At 41.6% G+C, this 27,198-nt stretch overlaps 2 protein-coding genes across 21 annotated transcripts in view; one reads left to right on the top strand and one right to left on the bottom strand.

The window, feature by feature from the left end:
- LOC109405099 (unconventional myosin-XVIIIa) overlaps nt 1-27,198 on the bottom strand; it is a 1,227,991-nt gene that overhangs the window by 768,307 nt on the left and 432,486 nt on the right. For 17 of the 18 annotated variants that reach the window (XR_009999527.1, XR_009999528.1, XM_062861168.1 and 14 more), the window contains one exon: nt 5,115-5,301. The exons of the other annotated variant lie outside the window; for it this stretch is intronic. Coding sequence is in view for 15 of the 17 variants with exons in the window: in XM_062861168.1 (XP_062717152.1) it covers nt 5,115-5,301 (187 nt within the window). In the remaining 2 variants the exon portion in view is untranslated. The remainder of the gene's footprint in view (nt 1-5,114; nt 5,302-27,198) is intronic. 18 annotated transcript variants of the gene reach the window in all.
- On the top strand, nt 7,525-23,387 carry LOC115268853 (uncharacterized protein K02A2.6-like). Of its 3 annotated transcripts, none has more exons than XM_062861201.1 (3): nt 7,525-13,060; nt 13,125-22,922; nt 22,993-23,387. In XM_062861201.1, the coding sequence occupies exon 1, from the start codon at nt 9,825-9,827 to the stop codon at nt 11,139-11,141; it is 1,317 nt and encodes a 438-aa protein (XP_062717185.1). In that variant the 5' UTR covers nt 7,525-9,824; the 3' UTR covers nt 11,142-13,060; nt 13,125-22,922; nt 22,993-23,387. The 3 variants fall into 3 exon arrangements, with proteins under 3 accessions (XP_062717185.1, XP_062717186.1, XP_062717184.1); XM_062861202.1 differs by having other exon boundaries at nt 7,525-13,064; XM_062861200.1 differs by having other exon boundaries at nt 7,525-22,922.

Genomic DNA, 27,198 nt, shown 5'->3' with positions numbered 1-27,198 from the left:
ACTGCATCGATGCGCACGAACACATGGCTGCAATTCTTCAATCTAGGGTTCATGAAAACTCGTTCTTTCGAATGACGTGTGCCTTCAGGAGCTTTCAAATCCGAAAACATTCGATGTAATTCCTTCGCGAATTCCGTACGGTTGACATCCTGGGCAGGCGAGTCGTAGAATTCTCCTGTAATCCTTAACTGTTGGCCAAACACGAGGTCCGCTGCCGAACATCGGGAATCCTCACGAAAGGCAGATCTTAATCCAAGTAGTACCAACGGTAGGCGGTCGTGCCAGTTCTTCGGATCGGTGCACATTAATGCCGCTTTCATCGTACGGTGGAAACGCTCCACCATTCCGTTCGATTGGGGATGATAAGCGGTGGTGTGAATGTGATGTACTCCAAGCAGGTGCGTCAGCTCTTTGAACACTTCTGACTCAAACTGACGCCCTTGGTCAGTAGTAATTGTTTCAGGTGCGCCATATCGAGAAATCCATTCGGTGTACAAAGCCATTGCTACTGTCCGAGCCGTAATATCCTGGAGTGGTATTGCTTCGGGCCAACGAGAAAATCGGTCGACAATGGTGAGCAGATAACGGTTTCCCTTGGATGGCGGTAGGGGGCCAACCAAATCAACGTGGATGTGCCGAAACCGAGCTTTGGGCTTTTCGAAACTGGAAATCGGTGCATGGGTGTGACGAAAAACCTTCGATCGTTGACATTGCTGGCAAGCTCTAACAAACTGGCGATATCCTTGTTCATCGATGGCCAAACAAATCTGTCGCTGATGAGTTTCCTTGTGGCTCTTATTCCCGGATGTGCTAATCCATGTAGTTGATCCATTATCGCTCCACGATGCTTTTCTGGAAGATAAGGTCGAACGGAATTACTGATGGACACATCACAGTATATCGGTGTAGTCAATGACGGAATGCGTCGCTGCTGCAGATTAAGGGACGTTTTGTTGGATCTCAATAAATCCTGTAGCTGACCGTCAGTTGCTTGATCTTTTGCAATCGAGTTGAAATCGATGCTCGCGACGACTACACTCACTCTAGACATTGCATCAGCCACTATGTTATCTTTACCGCTAATGTGGCGTATGTCAGTAGTGAACTCGGCCAAATACTGCAAGTACCTCTCTTCGTGTGGTAGACGACTGCTTGGATCTGTGGTCATAGCATATGTCAACGGAAAGTGGTCGGTAAAAATCGTAAACTGGCGTCCCTCCACCAGATGTCTGAAATATTTCACCGCGAGCTTTGCAGCCGTAAGCTCTCGGCCAAAAGTGGAGTATTTCTGTTGGCTTGGAGAAAACTTTTCGGAAAAGAATCCCAACGGTTTCCAGATTCCATCTTCAAGTTGTTGCAGAACCGCACCCGCAGCAAAGTTGGAAGCATCCACCATGAGGCCGAGGGGCTTCGAAGCGTTTGGATAATGCAACAACGTTGCATCGGCCAGCGACTTTCTGCAATTATCAAAACAGCATGCAGCCTGGTCGCTCCAAGAAATTGGCCTGGAATCGTTCTTTCGATTGTCCGGAATAAGTGCTCTTAAAGAACGTTGGATGTCAACAGCATGTGGAATAAAACGTTTGTAAACGTTCAACAAAGCCAGAAATCGTCGCAAATCCTTCACGGTTTTTGGAGGTTTGTAATCCAGCACCGCTTGAACACGAGCGGGGAGCGGCCGCACTCCTTCTTTGCCCACGACGTAGCCGATAAATTCTACTTCAGGAAGAAAAAAATTGCATTTATCGGAGTTTATGGTTAGGCCATTACTCTTTAGACGATCGAGTACCATCCTCACGTGTTGTATGTGCTCTGCTTCGTTGGCGGAAGCAATGCAAATATCGTCAATGAAAACTATGACGAAGTCAAGATCGGCAAACAACTTATTCATGAACCTTTGGAATGTTTGGCTTGCATTGCAGAGGCCGAATGGCATTCGAGTAAATTCGAACAGTCCAAAAGGTGTTATAACGGCAGTTTTTGGTATGTCGGCCGTTTCCACTGGGATACTGTAATAGGCTCGCACGAGATCCAATGTGGTGAATATGCTCTTACCTTCGAAACGATTCAGAAGATCGTGTACATGAGGGACAGGATAACGATCCGGAACTGTTACTTTGTTGAGACGCCGGTAGTCCCCCACGAACCTCCATTCGCCGTTCTTTTTTGGAATGCAATGCAGTGCGCTCGCCCAGCTGCTGCTTGACGGTCTGCAAATTCCCATTTCGCACATGATCCTGAATTCTTCTTTCGCTGCTTTCTATTTTTCCGGGTGCATTCTGCGAGCTTTACATGCTACCGGTGGCCCACGCGTGACTATGTGATGTGTCACATCATGCAAAATCTCGCGATGCGCTAGTGTCGGGATGAGGATTTCACGATAGTCGGACAAAACTTTGTGAAACGGATGATTTGCACTGATGACAGTTATCCCATGTATGGTAGCGGTTTTCAAGCTTCCAGTACTACGAAGATGAGTAGTCCGATCGATCAGCTGACGGTGTCCCAAGTCAACGAGGAGTCCGTAATGCGCCAGCAGATCGGCGCCAATGATTGCGCTGCTAACGTCTGCTACCAGAAACCGCCAGGTGAAACGTCGTCGTAGTCCAAGATCCACTGACAGAAACTTGTTTCCGAAGGTGTTTATTTTTGTGCCATTTGCTGCGTGCAGGGAAAAGGGAGCGATGCCTCTGCGCTTGTCCGTCTTAGTGGCAGTGATTATGGAGACGTCCGAGCCTGTGTCCACAAGAAATTTGTATCGAGTCGTACTGTCGAGTATAGTTAGACGGCGACTTTCGAACTCACCACCCACCTGCGCCGATTCTAGTGGGCGAGTTCCTAGTTTTTTGCATGCCTGTAAGAACATGGTTCTCGGCAGCGCTCCGCTTTGCCTCCATATTTCCGATGGCACCAGCAAATCGAATCATTCGACGAGCGGGATCTGGAGAAAGATCGGCTGCGGCTCCTGTTTGGTCCACTTTTCAGTCGTCGAATTTCAGCTGTTAGCACTTCTATTTCCTCCTTCAAGGACGCCAATTCAGCCGACTGAGTGCTTGTGGTTGGTGTTGTGCAGGTGGAGTTGACGGTGGCTTGATCCTTGGACGAAACGGTGACGGCAGCAATGTTGCTATTCGAGGAATCAATCATTTTGTCAGCCATTTCAGCTAGTTTCGGCAGGCTACCATCGCTGATCGCCAAAACTGCTCTCACGTTGGCCGGCATCCGTTGTAGGAAGAGCATCTTCATGAGATTATCATCAACATTCAGTCCAGTGGCAACTTCATTCATCCGGGCAAGCATATGAGTCGGGCGGAAATCTCCCAGATCGCACGAGCTCAGCAGCTGCTCCAGTCGCGCTTGTGGAGACAGAGCGAATCGCGCAATCAACCGGTCCTTGATCACTTTATACTTATCAGCGGCCGGTGGGTTCGAGACGAGGTCCGACACATGACAAATAACGCTCTGGTCTATTTTGGCGATTATGTGCCAGAATTTCGTGTCGTCTTTGGTGATCTGCGCCAGATTGAACTGTGCTTCTGCCTGAGCGAACCACATATGTGGATCGTTTTTCCAAAAGTCAGGCAATTTTACGGTAACAGCAGCATTCGAGGTTGCCGCTGCGGCGACGTTCGTATCACCGAGCATAGTGAGGTTATGTGACACCTTCCGATGTTTCCGCTGAAATTTTGGAATACGGTCGAAAACCGGGGTAATCGTGAAGCCTCCACGAAGTACGGAACCACGCGCGTCGGGGTCACCAATTTGTGGGGTGCAATCGAATAAAAACCGCGGCGATTACTTCGAAATAAAACTCTTTATTATTCAAACGTGTTTTACACGAGCGCGTCTTGTTTACTTCTGACAACTCTCTCTTAGGGTGGTTACGTAAAATACTATTGTCGATAGGGTGGCTCCAAATGGACCGCCACACTATCTACCAGAGTTGCGGCAACACACGCGAGCTGGGAACCGCTTTTATAGTGATGGACGCCATGCAGAGGCACGTGATCGGTTGGTGGCCGATCGACGAAAGAATGTGCAGGTTGAGGATCATGGGCCGATTCTTCAACATCAGCATAATAAACGAGCACAGCCCTCATTACGGAAGCACTGATGATGACAAAGACGCATTTTACGCGCAGCTCAAACGCGAGTACGACCGCTGCCCAAACCGAACCCAAACCACGACGGCAAGATCATCAAATTATTTCGATTAGTTTATTTTTCTAATATAACACCAACTTATCCAAAACTTCATCATCGTTTCAAAATTCGAGATAGTAATTATAGTTCATTTAAATTTCCTCTAATTGAATTGAATATATTTATGTTTCAAAGCAAAGCAACCAAATATCCGGCATTAAATTGAAAAAGTACATAATGGGATGCATATGAAAAATAGATAAATTTACTGAAAAAACGTGGAATAAATGAAATCGCCATAACTTTTTTTGTTATTAATAATTTCAAATTAAGTGAATTGTTTTTTAAAGTTTATTATATAAGTCATAAATGCTCAAAATTTCATTGCATTCGGTTCATTGAATCCGGAGATATAACAGCTCAAAGTTGGCTATCGAATAATTATACCTTTTTCTAGAATCTTTATAACTTCGTGTAGAATGGACCGATCTTTTCCAAATTATGACCACTAATACACAACTAGTTGATGAACTTACAGTAAAAGTTTGAGAAAAATTTCGATGCCCTTTTCGAAAAGTAACAGCGAGTTGAACATTTTTTGAAAAGTGAAAATTTTACCTGTCCCAGTTATTTTGAGTATCCCCTGTATGTAATTAATTAGTCGTTGAAATCTATCATTATATTTTTTGTCAAAAAACATTGACTTGTGTGACAATTTTCTTCAACAAAACATCTAATATGTATGCGCATACTTAGCTCAATGCCATAAGATAGAGAAAAAGACGTGAAATCATGATTTACAATTAAAACATTCAAAAACTTCATTAGCATCAGCGATACAGGTTGAAACTCATGGTGCTCTACAGACCTCATGGTCGGGAGGGTTAATTGTTAAAAAAAAGTAAACTTGCTGTTTAAATTGGCAAAACTCCTTATAAGCTCGCTTTAAATATGAACTAAAACAAACTTACCTGCTGCTAACGATAAATAGTACAAAGCGTGTTTTAAACTAGTAGTTTTACCGGATCCTGATCGTCCCATAAAAATCAAACTTTGATCACGACGCGTTTCTAGCATTTCACGATATGCAGTTTGCGCTTGTGAAAATATATGAGGCGGTAAGTCTTCGGATTTACACCCACAAAACATAGAAGCAATCTGAAAAGAAAAAAAAATATATTAATTCATTAGCTATTTTGCTATGATGCACTTTTTTCTTTTTTACAACAGTTATAACAAAAAGGCAAAGTGAAATTTATTTAAATGTTTACCAATGCTTTTAAAACTGTTTTATGCGGTACGCAGTAGGCAAGACAAAGTTTGCCGGGTACAGCTAGTATATAAGTTACGAAAAGGATTTCCGTACTCGACCAACAAACGTACCCGATAACGAAGACTCTGCATGGTACGAGAGGAACGCGATTAGCATAAAGGCAATGGGCGAACCATTGCACAGCAGAACCTGATAAGCCGACGACATGGACAACACGACGCGGTATGATAGTACAGGCTGGCACCCCATGGACCACATCGAAGGGACAACGGAACTTTCCAACGAAGGGAGCCAGTAAGGGAATGGTAAGATAGCGTAGGACATAACGATAAGTATTTTCTGGATAGGTTATAAATAAGGAAGACGGAATAAAGAATGCGTCATTGTTTTGTCAGTAGTTCTAGAGTCAAGTTTGAGTGTTAGTTTTTTTAAAACACAAACCCGAACTCCCAAAACTTAGCTGGCGCAGCCTTGGTAGGATCGTCTTCGAGTGGATTAGGTACCAGTGCAAGTAGTTAGGTTGTAACCGCCGTTAAGTGAATATTAGCTGTTTGCGTGAGTGAATCATACTATCTCATCGGAAGCAGCACCCCGAGGGCATATCGGGAGACGACAGCGCTGGAACACAATCTCTCCTAGGTGATCGATCCACGTTCCACGGACACATCGAATCGGAGAATACGATAACGGTGAGTCCATAGATTAAGAAATCTGGTAATACATAGTGAATCATTCCTATCGCGAATCAATCAAATTAATAGTGCATTAAAAAAAAAAAAAAAAAACCAGTGCTTATTTTATACGAAACAGTGTCATTATATTATTTAGAATCTTGTGAAACAGTGTTTCTTTCAAAACATGGCTACTAGAGCGATGTCTATCAACGATTTGCAGAAACAAATCGACGATCTCATAGAAGCTATGAAACTTCAGAGTCAAAAAACCCAGGAGGCGGAAGAACGGATCGCTGCCCTTAGAACAGCATCTGAAACATCTTCCATAGTTTCTCCCTTAGCCGTAGCGCCTAGTGCACCGGCTAATTGCCCTAGAATTCCTGACTTGATTAGGATGCTGCCAGAATTTAACGGCAACCCGCAAAATCTACCTAGGTGGATCGAATCAGTAGAGCAAAAACTGGAAGAATCAAAAAAGTTTGTTTCTATCGATGAATACGATAGGGTTCTACCCATCTGGCTTGGTTGATTGGCTTTGATTGACGTCAAATAAATAAAAAAAATGACAAGGAAAGAACTCAAGAAACAACATCAGTTTGAAGCGGAAAACGCACTGCGGTTCGTACTAAAAAAATCCGCAAGTACGTCGCTGCGGCATAGGCGCCAACTTGTGACGTAGTTGGGGGTCGAAACTCTCCAAAATTGGACAAAATTCAACTTTTTTTCAGTTCAATGCACTAGTTTTCACGTGGATGCCTGAATAAGATGAATTGCATCGATATTTTCCGCATTCGATTGGTTTTGAAAGGCCTTGCCCCCCAACTACGTCACAAGTTGGCGCGTATGCGCTACGGCAAAACACAATGAGCGCGGATATCCTGCGATTAATTTCAGAACAACACCAGCTCGGTGAATATGTTTGTTTCCTGGAAGAAAGGAATTATGTGAGAATCTGCAGCATTGCTCTTGCTCTGTTTTGCTCTATCAAAAGAAATCTGGGGTTTTCTAGTTCTCGAAAATTCCCAAAAGAGTTCTCTCAGGAGTTTCCCAATATTTCCTCTAGAATGTCCCCCAGGAGTTCACGGAAATTCATCCAGAAGTTCTCCTCCAGTTCTTCCTCCAGGAAATTATCAGGAATACTTCCGGGTTTTCCCGGATATTCCCGTGGGAGTGCCCCGAAAATTCCTACAGGAGTTCCCTGGGAATTCCTCAAGGAGTGTTCCGGAAATTCCTCCAGAGATTCCTCCAATAGTTCCTCCGGAGATTTCTCCAGGAATTCCACCGGAGATTCCTCCTGGAATTTCTCCGGAGATTCCTCCAGGAATTTCTCTCGAGATTCCTCCAGAATTTACTGCAGGAATCTTTGGGGGAATTCCTGGAGGAATCTCCGGTGGAATTCCTGGAGAAATCTCCGGAGGAATTCCGGGAGGAATTTCTGGAGGGACTACGGTAGGAATTTCTGGAGAAATTCTGAGAGGAATTTCTGGAGGAATATCTCGAGGAATCTTTAGAGGAATTATTGGAGAAATTTCAAGGAGGTATTTCTGGAGGAATCTCCGGAGGAGTTGAATGAGGGATCTCCGGAATATTTTTTGGAGGGATCTCCGGAGGAATTCCTGGAGGAATCTTCGGAAAAGTACCTGGAGGAAACTTTGGAAGAGTTCCTGAAAAAATCATCAAAGATAATCCGGAGGAATCCCCAAAGAAATTCCTGAAGGAATCCTCAGAGGAATTCCTGAAAAAATTGGTGGAGATAATCCGGGAGGAATTTTCGGAGGAATTCCTGGAGGAATCCTCGGAGGAATTCCTTGAGGAATCATCGGAGAAATTTCTGGAGGAATCCTCGCAGGAATTCCGGGAGGAATTTCTGGAGGAATCTTCGAAGAAACCTCCGGAGGATTTTTAGGAGGATCTTTTGGAGCAATCTCCGGAAGGTTCCTGCAAGAGAGGAGTTCCTGCAGAAATCTCCAGAGAAATTTATGCAGGAATCTTTGGAGGACTTATTGGAGAAATCTCAGGAGGAATTTCTGGAGAAATGTCCGGAGGAGTAGGAATCAACAGAGGAATTCCTGGAGGAATCTTTGGAGGAATTATTGGAGAAATCTTAGAATGCATTCTTGTAGAAGTCCTAGAAGGAACTCTTGGAATGATCCCGGAAGGAATTTCTGCGGGAATCTCTGAATAAATATCTGAGTGAACCCCGAAAAAAAATACTACAGAAATCTATCATGGAGGAAAATGAAAATCTCAGAGACATTTTAAGACAATCCCCGGCGAACTCCTGGTGGAGTTCTAGTTGTACTTTAATGAGGAAATCGGTAGTGCTACAAATCAAACACAGTCACTATTTGTACAACAACTTTATTCCACGTTCCGAACCGCGACGCGGCGATCAACTCACTGGCCCTCCAGTCCAGTACACACTTAAATCTATTTCGATTAAACAGGGCAATTCATTGAAAGGGAGGGACACTTTTATAATAATACAACATCTTCCCTTTTTCATATATAGAAAAAACAATGATAATTATTTCGAATTCACAACATAATCTTTGAGTCTCTCTGGCAATCGAGACTCTCGTTTGGGGCGACTTGTTCTTCCGGATGCTTCCATTTTAGGTGTTGTTGCTTTCGAAGGTTCGGTTTCTTCACGTTGAGTGTTCCGCGGCATCGTTCCACCGACAGATGCTTGATTGTCCGCTTCCGTACAAATCACCAGCGTTGGTTGCAAGGCTTCTTCCTGTTCTTCTGGATAGGTATTCTTTGACGGTTCCGTCACTTGTTCCGGAGTGGCAACTGGTAGACTACGTTCTTTAACATTCACGGCATCGCGACGATAATTGCTTCCATCTACGTTCACTACGTAGGATCGATTCGAGAGCTTATCACCAATGATACCGGGTGTCCAAGTTTTGGAAGACTCTGGCCGTAGCTGGACGTATACTGGCGATCCTATCTCCAAGCTGGGCAGTTGCTTCGAATGTCTCTCGTAATAGTATTTCACTTTTTGTCGGTTCTTCACGATAGATTCTGGAACGTTTTCCACCACTCGCTGCATCAAATTGGTAACCGGAATAGGGACATCACAACGGATACTACGCGAGAACAGTCTGGAGGCTGGACTGCTTCCGATGTTGTTTGTGTTGTTACTGTGTCAACCATCGGTAAAATTTTTTGGCCACGTTCTCACGGATCAGGGTCTCCAAGTGGATGAAGCAAAGGTGACGGCTATTAAGAACTATCCTACCCCTTCCAATCGTAAAGATTTGCTTCGCTTCATAGGAATGATCAACTACCTTAGCCGTTTTGTGCCAAACCTGAGCACAAGACTCCATGTGCTTCTTCGACTGGTTTCAGACAAAGTTTAATGGTGTTGGGGGGCGACTGAACAAGCCGAGTTCGACAATGTAAAACTACTCCTGTCCAATGTCAAAACCTTGCAGTACTACGATGTCAAAAGTCCCTTGACAATTGAATGCGATGCCAGTTCGTTTGGTCTTGGGGTTGCCGTTTATCAACAGAACGGGATTATTGGCTATGCGTCTCGAACTTTGTCCCAAACGGAAAAGAATTATGCACAAATTGAAAAAGAGCTGCTGGCGGTCCTTTTCGCATGTCAACGGTTCGATCAGATCATTATCGGGAATCCCAGAACAGTTATCAAAACAGACCACAAACCATTGATAAACGTTTTCAAGAAACCGCTGGTGAAGGCCCCAAGACGGCTTCAGCATATGCTTTTAAATTTGCAAAGATATAACTTCCAGCTGCAGTTTGTGACAGGAAAGGACAATGTTTTGGCTGACGCCATTTCCCGGGCACCAGAAGAATTAACTACCGATTCATTCAACTATCGAAAAGAGAACATCTACAGAGTATTTGGAGAGGTAGAAGATATTCATCTGCGAGACTTCCTGAGTGTTTCAGACGACCGAATCAATCAGATTATCGAACACACTGCCATCGATCAAGCACTGCAAACCGTCATCAGCTACATCAGGCAAGGTTGGCCTGATAGAATTGCTGCAGTCCCAGCTCAAGTGAAGCCGTACTTCAAACATCGTCATGAACTCTCTTCACAATCGGGATTGGTTTTCCGAGGAGATAGAATTGTGATTCCTTCGTCGCTACATCGCATCATGATCGAGAAGTTACATGCTACTCACTCCGGAATCGAATCAACCCTCAGACTAGCTAGACAGAACATATTTTGGCCTGGAATGAATCGGCAGATAAAGGACAACGTGCAAGAGTGCACCATTTGTGCAAAATTTGGAGCATCTCAGCCTACCCCTACCATGAAGAGTCATGCTGTTCCGATACATCCTTTTCAACTTGTCTCCATGGATGTGTTTTTCCAAGAGTACCGAGGAAAACAGAGAAAGTTTTTAGTAACGGTTGACCATTATTCAGATTACTTCGAGCTCGATATTTTGGATGACCTGACTCCTGCCTCAGTAATAAAGGTGTGCAAGCGCAACTTTGCATGCCATGGAACTCCACAGTTGTTGATTACGGACAATGCAACAAATTTCGTATGCGAGGAGATGAACGAGTTTGCGAAAGCGTGGGGTTTTAAACACTCTACATCGGCGCCCTATCACCAACAAGGAAACGGCAAAGCAGAAGCTAGTGTGAAGATCGCTAAGCGATTAATAAAGAAGGCTAAGGAATCCGGTCAGGACTTGTGGTTCGTGTTGCAGCAGTGGCGTAATATCCCAAACAACATCGGAAGCAGTCCAGCCTCCAGACTGTTCTCGCGTAGTATCCGTTGTGGTGTCCCTATTCCGGTTACCAATTTGATGCAGCGAGTGGTGGAAAACGTTCCAGAATCTATCGTGAAGAACCGACAAAAAGTGAAATACTATTACGACAGACATTCGAAGCAACTGCCCAGCTTGGAGATAGGATCGCCAGTATACGTCCAGCTACGGCCACTACTACGAACGACGCCATTTTGCCGCAACAGAATAAAACGTCCCGCGGGGACCAGCCAAACTTCCAAACACCGAATATCGAAGGAATTTGCACTTAAAACGTGGATTGAATAACCGGAATTTCTGACACCATGTTCTAGTTGTACTTTAATGAGGAAATCGGTAGTGCTACAAATCAAACACAGTCACTATTTGTACAACAACTTTATTCCACGTTTCGAACCGCGACGCGGCGATCAACTCACTGGCCCTCCAGTCCAGTACACACTTAAATCTATTTCGATTAAACAGGGCAATTCATTGAAAGGGAGGGACACTTTTATAATAATACAACACACCTGGAAGAATTTTTGTGCGAAATCTCAAATAAAAACCTTCGTCCGGAATGCCAGAAGATTCATCACAAAGAATCCTTCGTGGATCTTCATTCAATTCTCTGTGAAGCTTTGTCCCAGCCCAAGTAACATTCTCAGAGCTCATTAGATTTATTTTTGTTTTATTAGTTTTATAATGGCCATAGATACAGTCAGGTCTTTTTTTACGCGGTTTTGATTTACGCGGCCGCGTAAAAAAAAAACTCCATACAAAAAAAAAATCATCGTCTTATTTTTGCATGATTCGTCGAGAAATGGTGAGACTTTTTTTACGCGGTTTTTTGAATTTTGAACTGAGTTTTTTTTTACGCGGTACGTATCCCCCGCGTAAAAAAAAACCTGACTGTAATGCCATCGGTTGAAGTTTTATTAAACACTAGAAGCGTTTCATAGAGCATCAATAACATTACTACAAAACTTATCAACACTGCAACCTATTTGGTTTATGAAAAGCTTTATAACAGTCATCAAAAGTACTATAAAATAATCAATTATAGAGTAATCACTGCGTGTATACCATGGCAGCAGATGCACTATGTCATTTTAAGTGGCCAAAACTTAAAGCAATCCTAATCACGGCTTAAATTATTTATTATTTTTAATATTCTTTGATTCATAATTCATTGTTCTCAAAACTTAACACTGAAAACATATTCTTTCAACAAAATAAAAATAATTGTAATATTTTCACACATTCCATAATTTGTTTTGGCCAACCTAAGTCGACCATTGTGAAATCGTCCCCTTAATGCTAGAACTAGGTAAATCGAAATTTGTCGTTTTTGAGTTGAATATACCATTATATCCAGCTTTTTAAGCTCTATTATACATATATCCAAAGACCAATGAAATATGATTATAAACGACGAAAATATTCACCAGTTTCAAAACTAGGTATCTCAGTGTAGAATACAAGAACTGAGTGCTATAACTAGGTAACTGAGAAAATCATATCTATTTCCAATCGCACAGGTTGAAATCTATCGAACGCTTGGACGTGGAAATGTTACTACACGAAAAATATTTTAATTATTTCATTCATTACAATTACCTTTTACAATTTAAAACGCTGAACCTAATAACAGTCATAAACCCACCTAATATCAGTTATTATGATACCACAATATTGCTATAAGTCAAACTTATACTTTTCATATGTTTTGGATAATGAACAAAAAGTATAAGGTTTAACTTATACTTTGAATAAGTTTTCAGATTGAATATTTCCCGCCGAAAATCGCCCATGGAATCGCCTGAACAGCAAACAAAAAGAGTGAGTATTTTAAAGATTATTTTACTTTAGAAAAACCAAAGTTCGTCTCTCATATTGTAGCATCGTATAGTGGCAGCTGCCGAAAGTCCTTTGCAGGCCACGACTCGCGGTCCAGGTCTTGTTCGAGGAGATGCCGCCATCCGAGAAGTTCCTTTAATTCAACTAGACGCAGCAGAAGCCGCAGCGGCAGCTCGGGAAAATCACCATCGAAATTCCGAAACCGCTCAGGATCGCTAGTCGCCAGAAACACGATGTGCTCCGCGACTTTGAAGAGGAAGGAATGACCCGGAAGATAACAAAGTCGAAGAGGAAGGACAGAGATAACCGCAAACCAGTGCAATTTACGGCACGGGAGATTCGAAGGATGGAGGATGAGGACGGATTAGGTGGGTAAGATTTTCTGTGATATTTGATGAAACAAAATAATAACGATGAATTTCTCATTTTCAGTTGCAGTTCCGAGGTGATGTTGGCACGCAAAACGGATGCAAAGGCAAACTTCTCAAGCGATACGACACCGGCTTGAAGTAACAAATGCGCCACCCCACATAGGAGGACTGACCGCTGAACAAGGAAAATGTCCCGGTCACCTAGAAAATTGCAATCTTTCAACACGCAAAGTTATTAAAAATTAAAATTAGTTAATAAACTAGATATGTATTTATGATAAAACTTGTTTTTAATCATGTCTACTTGAAGAAAAAACAGTAAGAAATTCAAAATATATGGTAGTAGGTTTTATTAATTGTTCCACATACATAGCATTAATAACTGTTATAGCAATCATGAGCGTTACTGATTGATTGTATTAGGTTAAACTTATACATCTCATATCTTGTAGCTTATGCTATACATTACATTCAGCTATATGGTTTATTAGAAAAACGAAATGGCAAAAATGTATAACATTTTCTTATACATTCAATAAGGATTTTTCTTTTCGTGTAGTCATTGTTCCGTACGGAACGAGACTAGTTAACGAGAACTAATCAATCGCCCAACCCAGCCACTGCCATCGACATAATGCGAAATACTTACCGATTTGCCGCCCCCAACACGACCCACCCTTGCTACGTCATTGAGAACGTGAGTACCGACAGCCACCATGAGTACCCGCAGTGAGCGCAAATGACAGGTTCTCGCCGTCGTCGCCGTTCCCGAAGTGTGGTGACTTACGCGAAACTCACCACGACAGCCAGAGCTATGACGATGAGAGCCATCGAGAGAGTTCCACCCGCGTCTGGAACCAGCGTGGCGATATTGCGCGAACATTCCAGAAGGCGGGTGCGCACATATAAATATGCGAATGGTTCGCCCGCAACTTCAGTTATGTTTCTACCGCCGCGTGATATACCTCGTTCGAGTGCAAAAGTAAAAGTGCTAAATTCTAAGTAGTGTTAAGTAGTAGTGTAAGGTGCATAAAAATAAAGTAGTGAATTAGTGAACCAGTGGTGTTGTGCCTTTCAATCCGAATTCCCGACAAGTGATACAGTCCACCCCGACCCGACTGGAGTTGGCCCCGGATACGCGCCAACATAGTGGTCCTTCGAACCGGATCCAGTGCCGCCCTCGCCGTAGGAAAGGATACAACACCATCATCGCTGCCCGACACGTTTCCGTGGCTCCGTTGCCAGAACGTGCACCGACCGAAGAGAAGATTATTCGCTACTGCCGTCACCGCTTGTGAAATGTTGCATACCGACCACCGATCGCCCGAAGAGTACTTTGCACCACAGTTCCGACCCGAAACGAATTCGTAGCGTGTTTTGTCCGAAAGAGTTTCACCATGTCGCAGGTACAAACGCCGATGACCAGATCAGCTACCAAGGCTGCAGCTGAAGCCGCGAAGCAGAAGCAGCAACTAATCGACAACGCAACCAGCTGGGAGATCAATGCCGATGCAGAGACGCTAAAGGAAGTATCATCACTGTCCCGTCAGTGTGATCAGGTAAGCCTCAAGCTAGCACGAGTGCAAAGGGCACTTGCCACTGCCAAGCATGAGGTGAGCCTCCCGCAACTCAAGACATTCCTGAAGAAGGTGGATGACGCGTACGCCGAATTCAGTACAATTCATACGAAGCTGGTTGCCGTTATCCCGGATGAAGCTCCGACAGCAGGAGGAGATTTACATCACTTTCGAAGAACGATACGACTACGTCCGCACAGTCATCGAGGAGCTCATGTTAGCACACGAGACGAACACCACCAAGGCTCAAACTCTGCAACCGCAGGTGATCCTGCAGCAACAGCCATTGAAGGTCCCGATCCCCACTTTCGATGGATCGTACGCCAGCTGGCCAAAGTTTAAGGCTATATTCCAGGACCTGATGGCTGGCTCGGGAGATTCCGACGCCATCAAGCTTTATCACCTTGATAAAGCGCTTGTTGGTGAAGCGGCTGGAGTTATTGATGCCAAGGTGATGAGCGAAGGGAACTATCAGCAAGCATGGGCTATCCTCACCGAACGATACGAAAACGAAAGGATCATCGTGGAGACCCACATCCGTGGACTGTTCGACATCCAGAAAATGGCTTCTGGATCCTGCAAGGAGCTGCGACGACTTCACGATGAATGTGTCCGCCATGTTGAGAGCCTGAAGTACCTTGAACAGGAGTTCCTTGGTATTTCTGATTTGTTTCTTGTCCACATACTGGCTTCCGCGATGGATCAAGCGACAAGGATGGCTTGGGAGGCCACCCAAAAGAAAGGTGAGTTGCCTACGTACGCACAGACCATATCGTTCCTCCAGGCAAGGTGCCAGATGTTGGAAACTGTGAAATAGCTTTTCCGACCGCCAACACCGAACATGCATCGAAACCAAATTCAAGGAGAGAAATTTCTACGAACGCATCCGCCGTGAGAATCTACACCTCTGCATCCGAGCCGAGGAAGGACATTTGCGACTTCTGCGAAGGTCTACATCGTAACTACCAGTGCAACGTGATTAGTGCAATGCCGTTCGACAAGAGGATCGAGAAAGTGCGAGCTTCTGGTGTTTGCTTCAACTGTCTCCGCAAGGGGCACAGTGTCAGAGATTGCTCGTCAACAAAATCGTGCCAGAAATGCCAGAAGCGTCATCACACTCAACTCCACAACGAAGAGGTTGAACAAGTGTCAAGCCCCAGCGTTCCAGTACCAGCACAGGAGACTTGCCCTGCAATCGCTCAAAGTATCGAATCTACTGCAACTTCAACCCGAGAATCATCGAACATTCCGCTTTCTTGCAACTTTGCCGATTGTACGAAGACTGTGTTCCTGCTAACAGCTGTTGTGAACGTATTGGACGCAAACAACCAATCACATCCCTGCCGCGTGCTGCTAGACAGTGGATCCCAAGTTAACTTTGTCACAGCGGATTTTGCGAGTCGCATTGGAAGTACGAAACACCGTGTCAACATCCCGATCAGAGGAATCAACGACGTACAAACCACTGCGTTCGACAAGGTAGTAGTGAAATTCCGATCCCGTGTCTCCGACTACGAAGCGCAGGTGCAGTGCCTCGTAACACCAAGCGTAACAGGAGTCATCCCAGCATCAAGAATCGATGTTTCATCTTGGAGTATTCCCTTCGGAGTTCAACTCGCCGACCCAGAGTTCTACAAACCGGATAAGATCAAGGGGGAGTCGCTGAGCACATCTTTACTTGCGCCAATTATTTTCAGTGTGCCACCAGGTATTGAATTGTGCCTCAGTGTGCCCCGAAGTGCCACTGCTTGATGATTCAGATTTTGCTTGGCAACTACCAAGACAACCAACTGTTTGTTTTCATTTTGCAGGTCAAATGCACATGGTTGCCTAGTTTTTTTCACCCAAACTCAAGTGTCAAAATTGTGCCTCAGAGTGCCTCGGTGTGCCACACAGCGTATAAGACGGTGTTCTTGGCACCTCTTGGCACAATGTTCCAAGCGACTAGCCCCTTGGATAAGATCGACATGTTGCTTGGTGCCGAACTGTTTTTGAAATTGCTACGCCCAGGTTACATCAAACTTGATGATGATTTCCCCGAGTTACGTGAGACTACACTATGATGGGTAGTAGCCGGAGTATTCAAGGAAAGACTCATCTCCAAGCGTGTTCACCATTCGCACATCGCATTGGTGGACCACAACGAGAAGATCAACCAGCGTTTCCGTAGCACCCAGGAGTTATCCGGTCCAAGTTCAACATCCAGTATCCCACAGAATGGGAGATACTGCCGAGGAATGCGAGAGGATAATCTAAATCAATCAACGCGTCGTGCCGTGTACCGCCCTACGAGTCAACTGCCAATGTTCCAGTGCTTTGCTGCAGTGCGTGGACTGTGCAGGACAAACAATGTCAAATCCCGTCATCTGCAAAGATTTCAACGATGATGTTCAGGTGCAACCGGCCACCTGACCGCCTCCGAGTGCAGCAACCACCGATTCCGACAGATATCAAGAACCAGTCCTCACCTTTGCAAAATAAGCCGATTGAATCGCTTCGAACTTTGTGGAACCCCAACACCAACGACATACGCAATAGAGTTCAAACATCGACCAATGGACGACAGAGAAATGACAATCCATCGCTCAGCCCAAGAGTATTCCGACCCAAAGCAGACAACATGCGCCACCGATGGACTTCAATCGCCTACGACAAGTCAGTACAACCAACAATGAAATCTGTTGAACTTCGTGTCAACCGGGGGGAGTATGTTCCGTACGGAACGAGACTAGTTAACGAGAACTAATCAATCGCCCAACCCAGCCACTGCCATCGACATAATGCGAAACACTTACCGATTTGCAGCCCCCAACACGACCCACCCTTGCTACGTCATTGAGAACGTGAGTACCGACAGCCACCGTGAGTACCCGCAATGAGCGCAAATGACAGGTTCTCGCCGTCGTCGCCGTTCCCGAAGTGTGGTGACTTACGCGAAACTCACCACGACAGCCAGAGCTATGACGATGAGAGCCATCGAGAGAGTTCCACCCGCGTCTGGAACCAGCGTGGCGATATTGCGCGAACATTCCAGAAGGCGGGTGCGCACATATAAATATGCGAATGGAACGCCCGCAACTTCAGTTATGTTTCTACCGCCGCGTGATATACCTCGTTCGAGTGCAAAAGTAAAAGTGCTAAATTCTAAGTAGTGTTAAGTAGTAGTGTAAGGTGCAGAGAAATAAAGTAGTGAATTAGTGAACCAGTGGTGTTGTGCCTTTCAATCCGAATTCCCGACAAGTGATACAGTCCACCCCGACCCGACCGGAGTTGGCCCCGGATACACGTCATTCTTTTGTTAGTTGATTGAAAATCTACTACTGTTTTACATTTTAGGCCAAAAAAATGGAAAATATTTTACTTGTATTGATATAGCTAAAACTGTGATTGTTCGTAGACGACTATTTTATGAACATTTGAGGTGTCATGTGGTGATATAGCAGGCATCCTAGCAAATTCAGTAATTACACTTTAATTTCAATATGTGAACCCTTTTAAATTTGCATACTGTAACAAGAAAATTGAAAAGTATGATATCAATAGTGGTAAGAACTAGGTATCTCAGTACATCTTCTCCATTATTTATGTTGCATTTTGAGTGCTATAACTAGGTAACTCGACAATTTTTTAACTATTTATTGTTTTTATCAAAAGTTTAAACCAAACTAGTTCAAAACTTTTCCTGTAGAGCGATTCCAAGCAACAGCATCAAAATAAAGGAAATTTTTTAATTCATGATTTTCTATTGAACTGAAACTTTGCACAGTTTTTCAGTTCCATCTAAATCGCCATTTTTCGATATCAAATTTTTATTTTGAATCACGACTAACTTTTCGAAAGGGTGTATGTGAAAATGGTTCAATAATATTCAAAAATCTGTACAGCCAAAATGGTTCGTTCGATTGCTATGAATTTTTCAGCAAAGTTAGATAACTAAATGGTGATTCCTATGAAAATATACACTGTGAAAAAAACATCTTTTTTAACATTAAAAATATCATTTTTGTCACAAAAACTCAAATATCTCAAAACCCTATCTTTTTACCAACGCAATTTTTTTAGGGAAGACGGTCCATTGTATTAGCAATCTACCATAAAAATTTGGTGATGGTAAACTAATAAACAAAAAAGTTATAACATTTCAAACATTTCACAATTTTCACATTTGGTAAATATTTTTTTCTGTGTAAATTATTTCGGTCAGAAATCGCAGTTTGATGCTGATTTTATTGTTCAGCAAAGTTAGATAACTAAATGGTGATTCCTAAGAAAATATACACTGTGAAAAAAAATCTTTTTTAACATTAAAAAATATCATTTTTGTCACAAAAACTCAAATATTTCAAAACCCTATCTTTTTACCAACGCAATTTTTTTAGGGAAAACGGTCCATTGTATTAGCAATCTACCATAAAAATTTGGTGATGATAAACTAATAAACAAAAAAGTTATGACAATTCAAACATTTCACAATTTTCACATTTAGTAATAATTTTTTTTTATTCGGCCGGAAATCGCAGCTTGATGCTGATTTTATTGTTAATGGCCTTGCGTGAGTAAAACAAGCTGTTTTTATTATGTATTATGTATATTATATGTACAGTAATGTTCCGATTTTATCACGCCCTCCGCGCATTAGTCGTTTATTCATTATTTGCTGTTACATTTGAGGACAAGTGTTTTCCCTCTTCTTCAAAATGAATGTTGAAAGCGTGTTTTGCAACGTTAAAAATATTGAAATGGGTATAGATGTTGAAGTATATATCAAAGCATTTTTGAAAAGGGGCGTGATTAATTGTTTAAACTGATGTCGCTGATGGTACGGTGACATGACTCTCTGCACTTAGCACTTCTGGCAATTTCTCAGTTGTTGTCGTTTTCGAACTTCCTACGCCCTGCTTTACCGATGATATACAGATGGCTCGTTTGTCAAAGTCTAGACGGCAGGACGTGCAAATGCGTAAATTTGGATTCAATTTGGGCATAACCAGTCTCTTTCAGATTATCTATGGTGCTTTCGGTGAGATTTCGTAACTCCTTTAATAACTCCTTATCTATGGTGCTTTCGGTGAGATTTCGTAACTCCTTTAATAACTCCTTTGATCATTTTTTTTTTTCATCAAACGGTCTACAAGAGAGAGTTGAGTTGAAGACCTTTGAGAAAGCGACTGTTCATGTTGTTCGTTAGATTATAATAAACAAAATCACTTATTAGTTTTAACTGACTAGTTTGGTGTTGTTTGCTTGGCTGAAGAAAAAATTTACTATTTAATATCCATAGCGGTAGTATTTTTTTTTTTGCTTTTTCGTGAGCATTGTCATGGTATGTATACAGACAAACAAACGTAACACTGACGAAATTTTCATTGACCACGCCTTTAACGATCATTTTGAATCTTGGTTGTGGCTTTCATAACCAGAAGAGTGCCCATCATTTTTCTTTGCGTTTGACGTTTCACACTAGCGCCTTCTGATGACGATATTGCACATCGCAGTATTTCGTGAAACATTTCCACCAGGTGGGGGTAGTGTGAACTGGGCGATGGATTTTCACGTGGTAGGTAACTCTCATGCATTTGTTGTTGTTGAAGTTACTCGCATTCTTCCGATCATAAAGTCTGTTCTCTAAGAGGTATTTTTTTGAAGATAAACTAGACGTATACGCGTATATAAAACTTTTATTATACAGCTTTTGTCTTAAAAATAAGTTTAATTCCATTTTTCTTATAATCAACAGCTTTTCAACACTATCAAGGGATTTTTTCACCAGTCACGTACAATAAAAAGTATGACACTCTCAATATTTTTGATCAAAACACTGGATCGCGTCTCAGTTTCAAATAGGTATTGTCTATCCGGTTGGAATCAAGACCGACATTCAATCAAAAATTGCCATTTTCTTGGTCCACAAGTGTCGCAACTGTTTCGCATCTAGTGCGCTGTGTTGCTGACAACAACGGGAAGGATGCGCACTACTTTTGACATGATTTAAAAACGTCGCGAGTTGGGTCGCGTCGCGACTTGATTGTGCGAAGTCCGGTTTGGTGGCGGCCCGACAATACTATAGAAATTATGAATAATCAAACAAAAGTATCATGAAAACAACTTGTTTAATTCAGGCGGTAGCCTTTACAATAAAATCAGCATCAAAAAATAATTCTCAAAATAATATACACAGAAAAAAAAATTTTTTTGTTACTAAATGTAAAAATTGTGAAATGTTTGAAATGTCATAACTTTTTTGTTTATCAGTTTACCATCACCAAAATTTTATGGTAGATAGCTGATATAAAGGGCCATTTCCCCTAAAAAATTAACGTTGGTAAAAAGATAGGGTTTTGAGATATTTGAGTTTTTGTGACAAAAATCATATTTTTTTAAGTAAAAAAATAAATTTTTTACAGTGTATATTTTCTAAGGAATCATCATTTAGTTATCTAACTTTGCTGAAAAATTCATAACAATCGAAAAATCCGTTTTTGCTGTACAGCTTTTAGAATATTTTTGAGCTGTTTTAGCATACACCCTTCTGAAAAGTTAGTCGTGAATGAATATGAAGGTTTGATATCGAAAAATGACGATTTAGATGAAATTGAAAAACTGTGCAAAGTTTCAGATATTTTTGAAATGGTCGCTCAGGATCGACTGACATGACTCCGTGGAATTCCTCTGTAGCAGAAAGAGTAGAAGCTGAATGAGCAATACATGCGAAAAATAATCATTTTCAAGGCTCCATACCTTTGGAACAACTGCATGAAAAATTGTCAAATTTTCAAAGTCGTTTTTCTCGAAACTATGATTTTCGAGTTACCTAGTTCTAGCATTAAGGGGACGAAATGCTGTTCATGATCTATCAGAGCGCCTTCTCGTAAAGAGTAGCGAAATCCATCAATGGATTTATTGGCAGCTTAACATGGTAACGTCACGTCCAATTGCACCTATTGCGGCAATAATGAAGATACATTGGACTTATTGTCGAACGTTGTCTTTTTACTACGAAGCAGCTGCTGCCATATTAAAATTCAACGCTTTTACTCAGCGCAAATTCGAAAGAAATGGCAAAATTGTGCATACCTTCATGATGTGACGCATCTTGGGAGAAGTAGAACTGTGTCCGCAAAGTCATTTTTAGGGGCACTTTAGTTTCACTCTGTATCCACATTATTTCCGTAAACTGCACTGTTTACAAGGCGCGTTAATTATATGCGCCTATAATTGCTAAATTTGCGGTAAAACTACGATCGCACATAATTATTTGATGCCACAATCGTCACAAAGTCACACATTACTAAGGGTGTGAACCATTTCGCTTGTTCGTTGAACTTTTAGTTAAAATCTGACACTTGGATAGTTATTTTGAAAATAACCCTACTCGCGAGCAGGGTTAGTCTTGACAGTTCGATAGTTATTTTTTGTTCGCAATGATTTGGCTGCGTACTGTATTTTGTTCCAAATAACTACTCCTATGTCAAATTTCAAATGGGCTACCGTCGTGGTTATTTTTTAACTTTTCGATGGCAAATAACTATCCAAGTGTCAAATTTTAACTAAAAGTTAAACGAACAAGCGAAATGGTTCACACCCTAAGCATCAATTTCAATTTCAATTCCATTATGTTTTACGACCACGGCAATAGTTTGTTTACCTTTTCCAGCCCGGATGAAAGAGAAACTGGATGTCAAAATTTTTCGAGCAGAAATGAACAACATGATTGTTTTATTGCGAACTTATTGTTGCTCTTAATGTCGATTTGTAAGCCTCTATAATTGTGGTCCACTTGGTTGGAATGCGTTCTTATAGCGGTTATCAGAAGGTTGTGATGGATTGGTTGGTTTTATTAGCAGTTTTATAAAATTTGTCACGAAAACCGCTTAACACGCTAAGATCAGTTTACCCATAAATAGGTAATTTATTTACCCATATATGAGTTTTATATGCATTACCTATATTATGGGTAAAATATACTAAGAAAAAACAGTAAAGTCTACTCATATTATGTGAAAACAGAGATTACCTAAATTTGGGTAAAGTGATTTACCCATATTTGGATGAAAAATATTCCTTGTTGGCAACATCGCGATAGAAAAAAAAGAGTGACTACTGCCGACTCCACTAATTTTCAAGTTTTCTATCGATAGACGATCGTGCTCAATAGCGAATAGTGAAAAAAATACGTTGCGGACTCAGGAATATATTCTTGACAAAACCATCAGCTTTCTCAGCGCAGGGAAATTGGCATAGGAATATTTGAACCGACGGAAGTGTTGTCAATATATGGGAAGGTAAGTTTAGTGATGATTCTTCACAAAAGAGCACCTCACGACCTCACCGTTATTAAATTTTCTCCCACAGGCAAATCATCTATGTCCAAGTCTATGTCTCTTCCACACAAGAGGAGTTTCAGTATGTGGCCACAAATAGCGACAAGTATGCCGAGAATCCGTTGAAGAATCCGTGATAAGTTGGAACCTAGTGAGAAAAAGGAAAGGCTTCTACGACGAAACTGAGCAATGTGGTTGAGGGGAGAAACTATCTGGAAGTCGAGCTGGAAGTACCGCCGGAAAGAAGCAGGCGAAATCAACAGATGACGGTGGAACCGTGGAACTTCGAGGCATTACATCGGACCAAGCATCGGACCGGAATGTGCCAGCTATTGCTTTGAAAGTTATTGAACGTCATAGGGTGGGGCACAGTTAGTGGCACTGGTATCCAATTATATGTTGAATAAATTAAGTGATTTTTACCGTAGTTTATATTTTTTATTAAGTATTATAAGACAACAGATATTTTAATTCTCAATCTTAATTAAAATGGAAATAAATGCAAATCAAAACATGGCAAAATAACTCATTTATGGGTAAATTGGATCTACTCATATATGGGTAAAGCGTCGTTACCTATTTATGAGTAAAGGGCATTTACCCATAAAATGCGAATGTGCACTTTTCGGCGATTATGGGTAAACTTTACCCATATTTGGGTAAACTGACCTTAGCGTGTACTCTTAAGTAAATGTTTTTGCTGGAGGTGAAAGCAATTTACCTAGTGTGAGTTAATCGATTTACTCAAATTTGGCTTATTGGGCCGAACTATGGGATTGCGTCAAAAGAACTCAATTTTGGGTAGTTTGGCGGTTCCGTGTATATCCTCTACCCCATCTATTTAATGTATCTGACTAAAGACACTATATGCAAAGACACGAAATGTTCCAATTGGAATTCCAAATTTGCTGTCAATGTCATTCCAATCGAGCAGGAGACCTGTCAAACGCACTTTAAAAGCATTGCTCGACAGCATCATCGTCATCACGCGACAATCATCATCAATAGCAACAATCATCAGATTTCGTGTCTTTAGCATACAGTGTCTTTATATCTGACACTTGTTGGGACTGGTAACGCCAGCGCCTGCCTGTGGAAGATCCCAGTGTGCTAATTCGGTGTATAGGACATGTTAACGGGGGAGGCTTAGTAGGTCCACATCTGCCTACAAGCAGATGGGCTGACAGTTGTCGGCCTGGGTGTGGATTGAGCAATTATAATATATGAACGACCGGTGCGAAAATGGGTGGAGAGCTGAATTAAAATCTGCTATTAGTTAAACGACGTGCTGTTGCATGAATAGTTTGGAGCCCACGGGTGGGGTAAGTCATAGTGATTGTTGTTATATCGAAAGGATATTTCTAATAATAAACTCACTGAAAATATTCCTTTCGGGACGGCTCATAAAATACTGATTATTTCATTTTTTCTCTTATAACTGAACGTCTTCTGGAATATAACTTTATTTACTACGGCTACTTTATCCACCTATGCACTTTTTGAGGTCAAATAAGGACCAGCACAATTGTGCTGGTCCGTCCTCAAGGCGGTCGATGATTCATAAGAAATTGCTGAAAATTGCATACTTTTAGGCGTTTTAAGGTATAGAAGCTTGATTGCTATTATTGAATCACTACAAAGTGTTAGTTTGTACAAATTTAGACGTATAATTTTAACTCAAGAAACACGAGGTCAGCTTGAGAAGGTATTCAAATCATAGAAGTTAATAAGAACAGCAAATCCCTGTTCCAATCTAATTCATGATTTCGATAATATGGAGTAATATTCGTCACCCAAGCCTACAAAGTTCTTTAAAATACTCGTACAAATTGATATCGTGTTCCTTGAGTTGAAATTATACGTCTTAATTTTAACAAACTAACAATTTGTAGTGATTTAATAATTAAAACCAATCTTATACCATGAACGTCTAACAATAGGCAATTTCCGATGGAACTTTGACCGCCTTGGGGACGAACCAGCACAATTGTGCTGGTCCCATTTTGACAACCCAGAAATCTTGTTTTTCTTCGCCGATTTGCAGAACTACTCTTTTTCTATCGATTTGTATCTCTGCATACCCGGATTAAACTAATATTTATAAAAATACGACAGATAAAACTTTTTCAACTTCTAGGCTGATTGTTAACTTTTTGTTTAATTTATTGTGGAATTTTTTATAAACAATTTCAATCAAAGCTGAGGCTGAGAAATACAAGTATAAGTAATCACTCGATAATAAAAAATAATTACATGCCATATTTTGAGGAAAAAAACAGTTGAATTTTTTTGTAAAACAAATTTAGAAAAACAGCATAATTGTGCTGGTTCGTCCCGAAAGGGATATAGAAGCATTACAAATTGAGGCTTAACATTTCAGATAAAATTTAATGTCTGCTAAAGTTAATAAGCCGTTGTTAAAGAAAATGAGATGTGGTAGTTTAACCAGGAGCAAATATACTATATTAATATAGTATATTTGCCAGGAGCTTAGCACACTAGTAGGCCGTGCCTCTTGGAATCATCATTATTACTCACGACGTCATTTGGAGAAGTATAGCAACCACCATTCATCTTGCAACCAAGGCAATCCATGAGACAGATGCGATCAGCTGATTTTCTTTGTTTACCATGTATTTTTGACATTCGTCGATCGGGGTGACAGTTGAACACAAAGGAATTTGTTAAGCACCGAGAAAACTCGACGAAAATTTGGTAAGCTATACATACACTGTATTTACAATTTCAGCTGTCACCCCCATCGCGATATGTCGTCATGGATTGCCTTCTTTCGGCCGAGTCTAAATGGGTGCAAATATTGCAATAATTAAAACGCATGATAACTATAGACACTATAGATTCCATAGACTCGCGGAGACATGGTTGAGCAATACGATTTTAGTGTGTTTTGCCGTGAATTTAGAGTGTACCGAACGATTATGACGTCACGCAATCCACTATCACTATTGAAATCGTGACGTCATGGTCGTTTGGCTACACGAACTGACAGCTCATTTGGCAACAGTTATCTTCGCCTCCGCGAGTCTATGGAATCTATAGTGTCTATAATGATAACTAGAGCCGTACAAATGAAGTTGTTTATCTTCGAAAACTATAAGGGAAATGTGCATGTATGGTTTGCGATTATGCGGGGGGTAAAACGGGTAAATAATTATAAAACTAACGTTCGGGGTAAGAGTGCAAATGTTTTCCTCACAGTTTCACAACTACATCTACAAAAAAGACACGCATACATTAGACGTGATTACCACTATAGACGACTGCACCGATGAACATTGAGTTCACTGAGCCTGAAATTTTTTGACAGCACAGCGGGGTCGACTCTCAACAACTTCTACTCAGAGATGCATTACCAAAATGTACTGATAATTTTTTTTCTTTGATTTCTTGCATGACGTTTTATTTAAAGTGATACATATGCATATAGTTAATGCACTAGCCCATATTTTTGCAACTTTATAACGAAAACTAGATGCAATAAATTAAACAAATATACAGCTGGGTAGAAGTTGTTGAGAGTCGACCCCGCTGTGGTGTCAAAATTCGCTGCCCGAGTGAACTTTCAGCGGGCGGTCCACTCGTCTATTGAGTTTGCACACGCACCGAATTGAACAAGGGTATTGCTTAAAGATACTATAAGCAAAGATACGAAGTGTGATGATTGTTGTTGTCGATGATGATCATCCAATCATGACGATGATGCCGACGAGCAATGCTTTAAAGCACGTTTGACAGGTCTCCTGCTCGATTGGAATGACATTGACAGAAAATTTGGAATTCCAATTGGAACATTTCGTGTCTTTGCATATAGTGTCTTTAGTATTGCTTATCCAGAGAAATCTTCCAACCTGGCGGAGTGAAGAAGACAAAGAAGACCTGTTCCGCAAACGTCAAACTGCTGCACACTTCAAAAAGTATGCACACAACCTTGAAACAAAAATAAATAGTTGAGAATCTAAATTATGTTTAATGGCGTACAGCTGCATACTAAAGTGCTAAAACTACACCTAATATAGTTTAGAAATAAGTTACATGTTGTGGCAGCAATTGCGATTACATAAACCATAAATGAAACAATTTTCATTATTTTTGAATTTTATGGCAACCAAATGAGTGAGAGCTTTTTAGCGTGAACCGAGCACTTTTGACGTTTGCGGAACGACTGCGGCGGTCGAAACTAAAGACACTATATGCAAAGACACGAAATGTTCCAATT

The sequence above is a fragment of the Aedes albopictus genome, chromosome 3, assembly GCF_035046485.1.
Source record: "Aedes albopictus strain Foshan chromosome 3, AalbF5, whole genome shotgun sequence".
Lineage (NCBI taxonomy): Eukaryota > Metazoa > Arthropoda > Insecta > Diptera > Culicidae > Aedes > Aedes albopictus.
The sequence above is the reverse complement of the archived record's forward strand: the minus strand, read 5'-3'. Positions and strand labels throughout refer to the sequence as shown.

Bases quoted from the DNA above. Each gene is read 5' to 3' on its own strand.
- LOC115268853 (XM_062861201.1), top strand. From the start codon at position 9,825: ATGCTTTTAAATTTGCAAAGATATAACTTCCAGCTGCAGTTTGTGACA.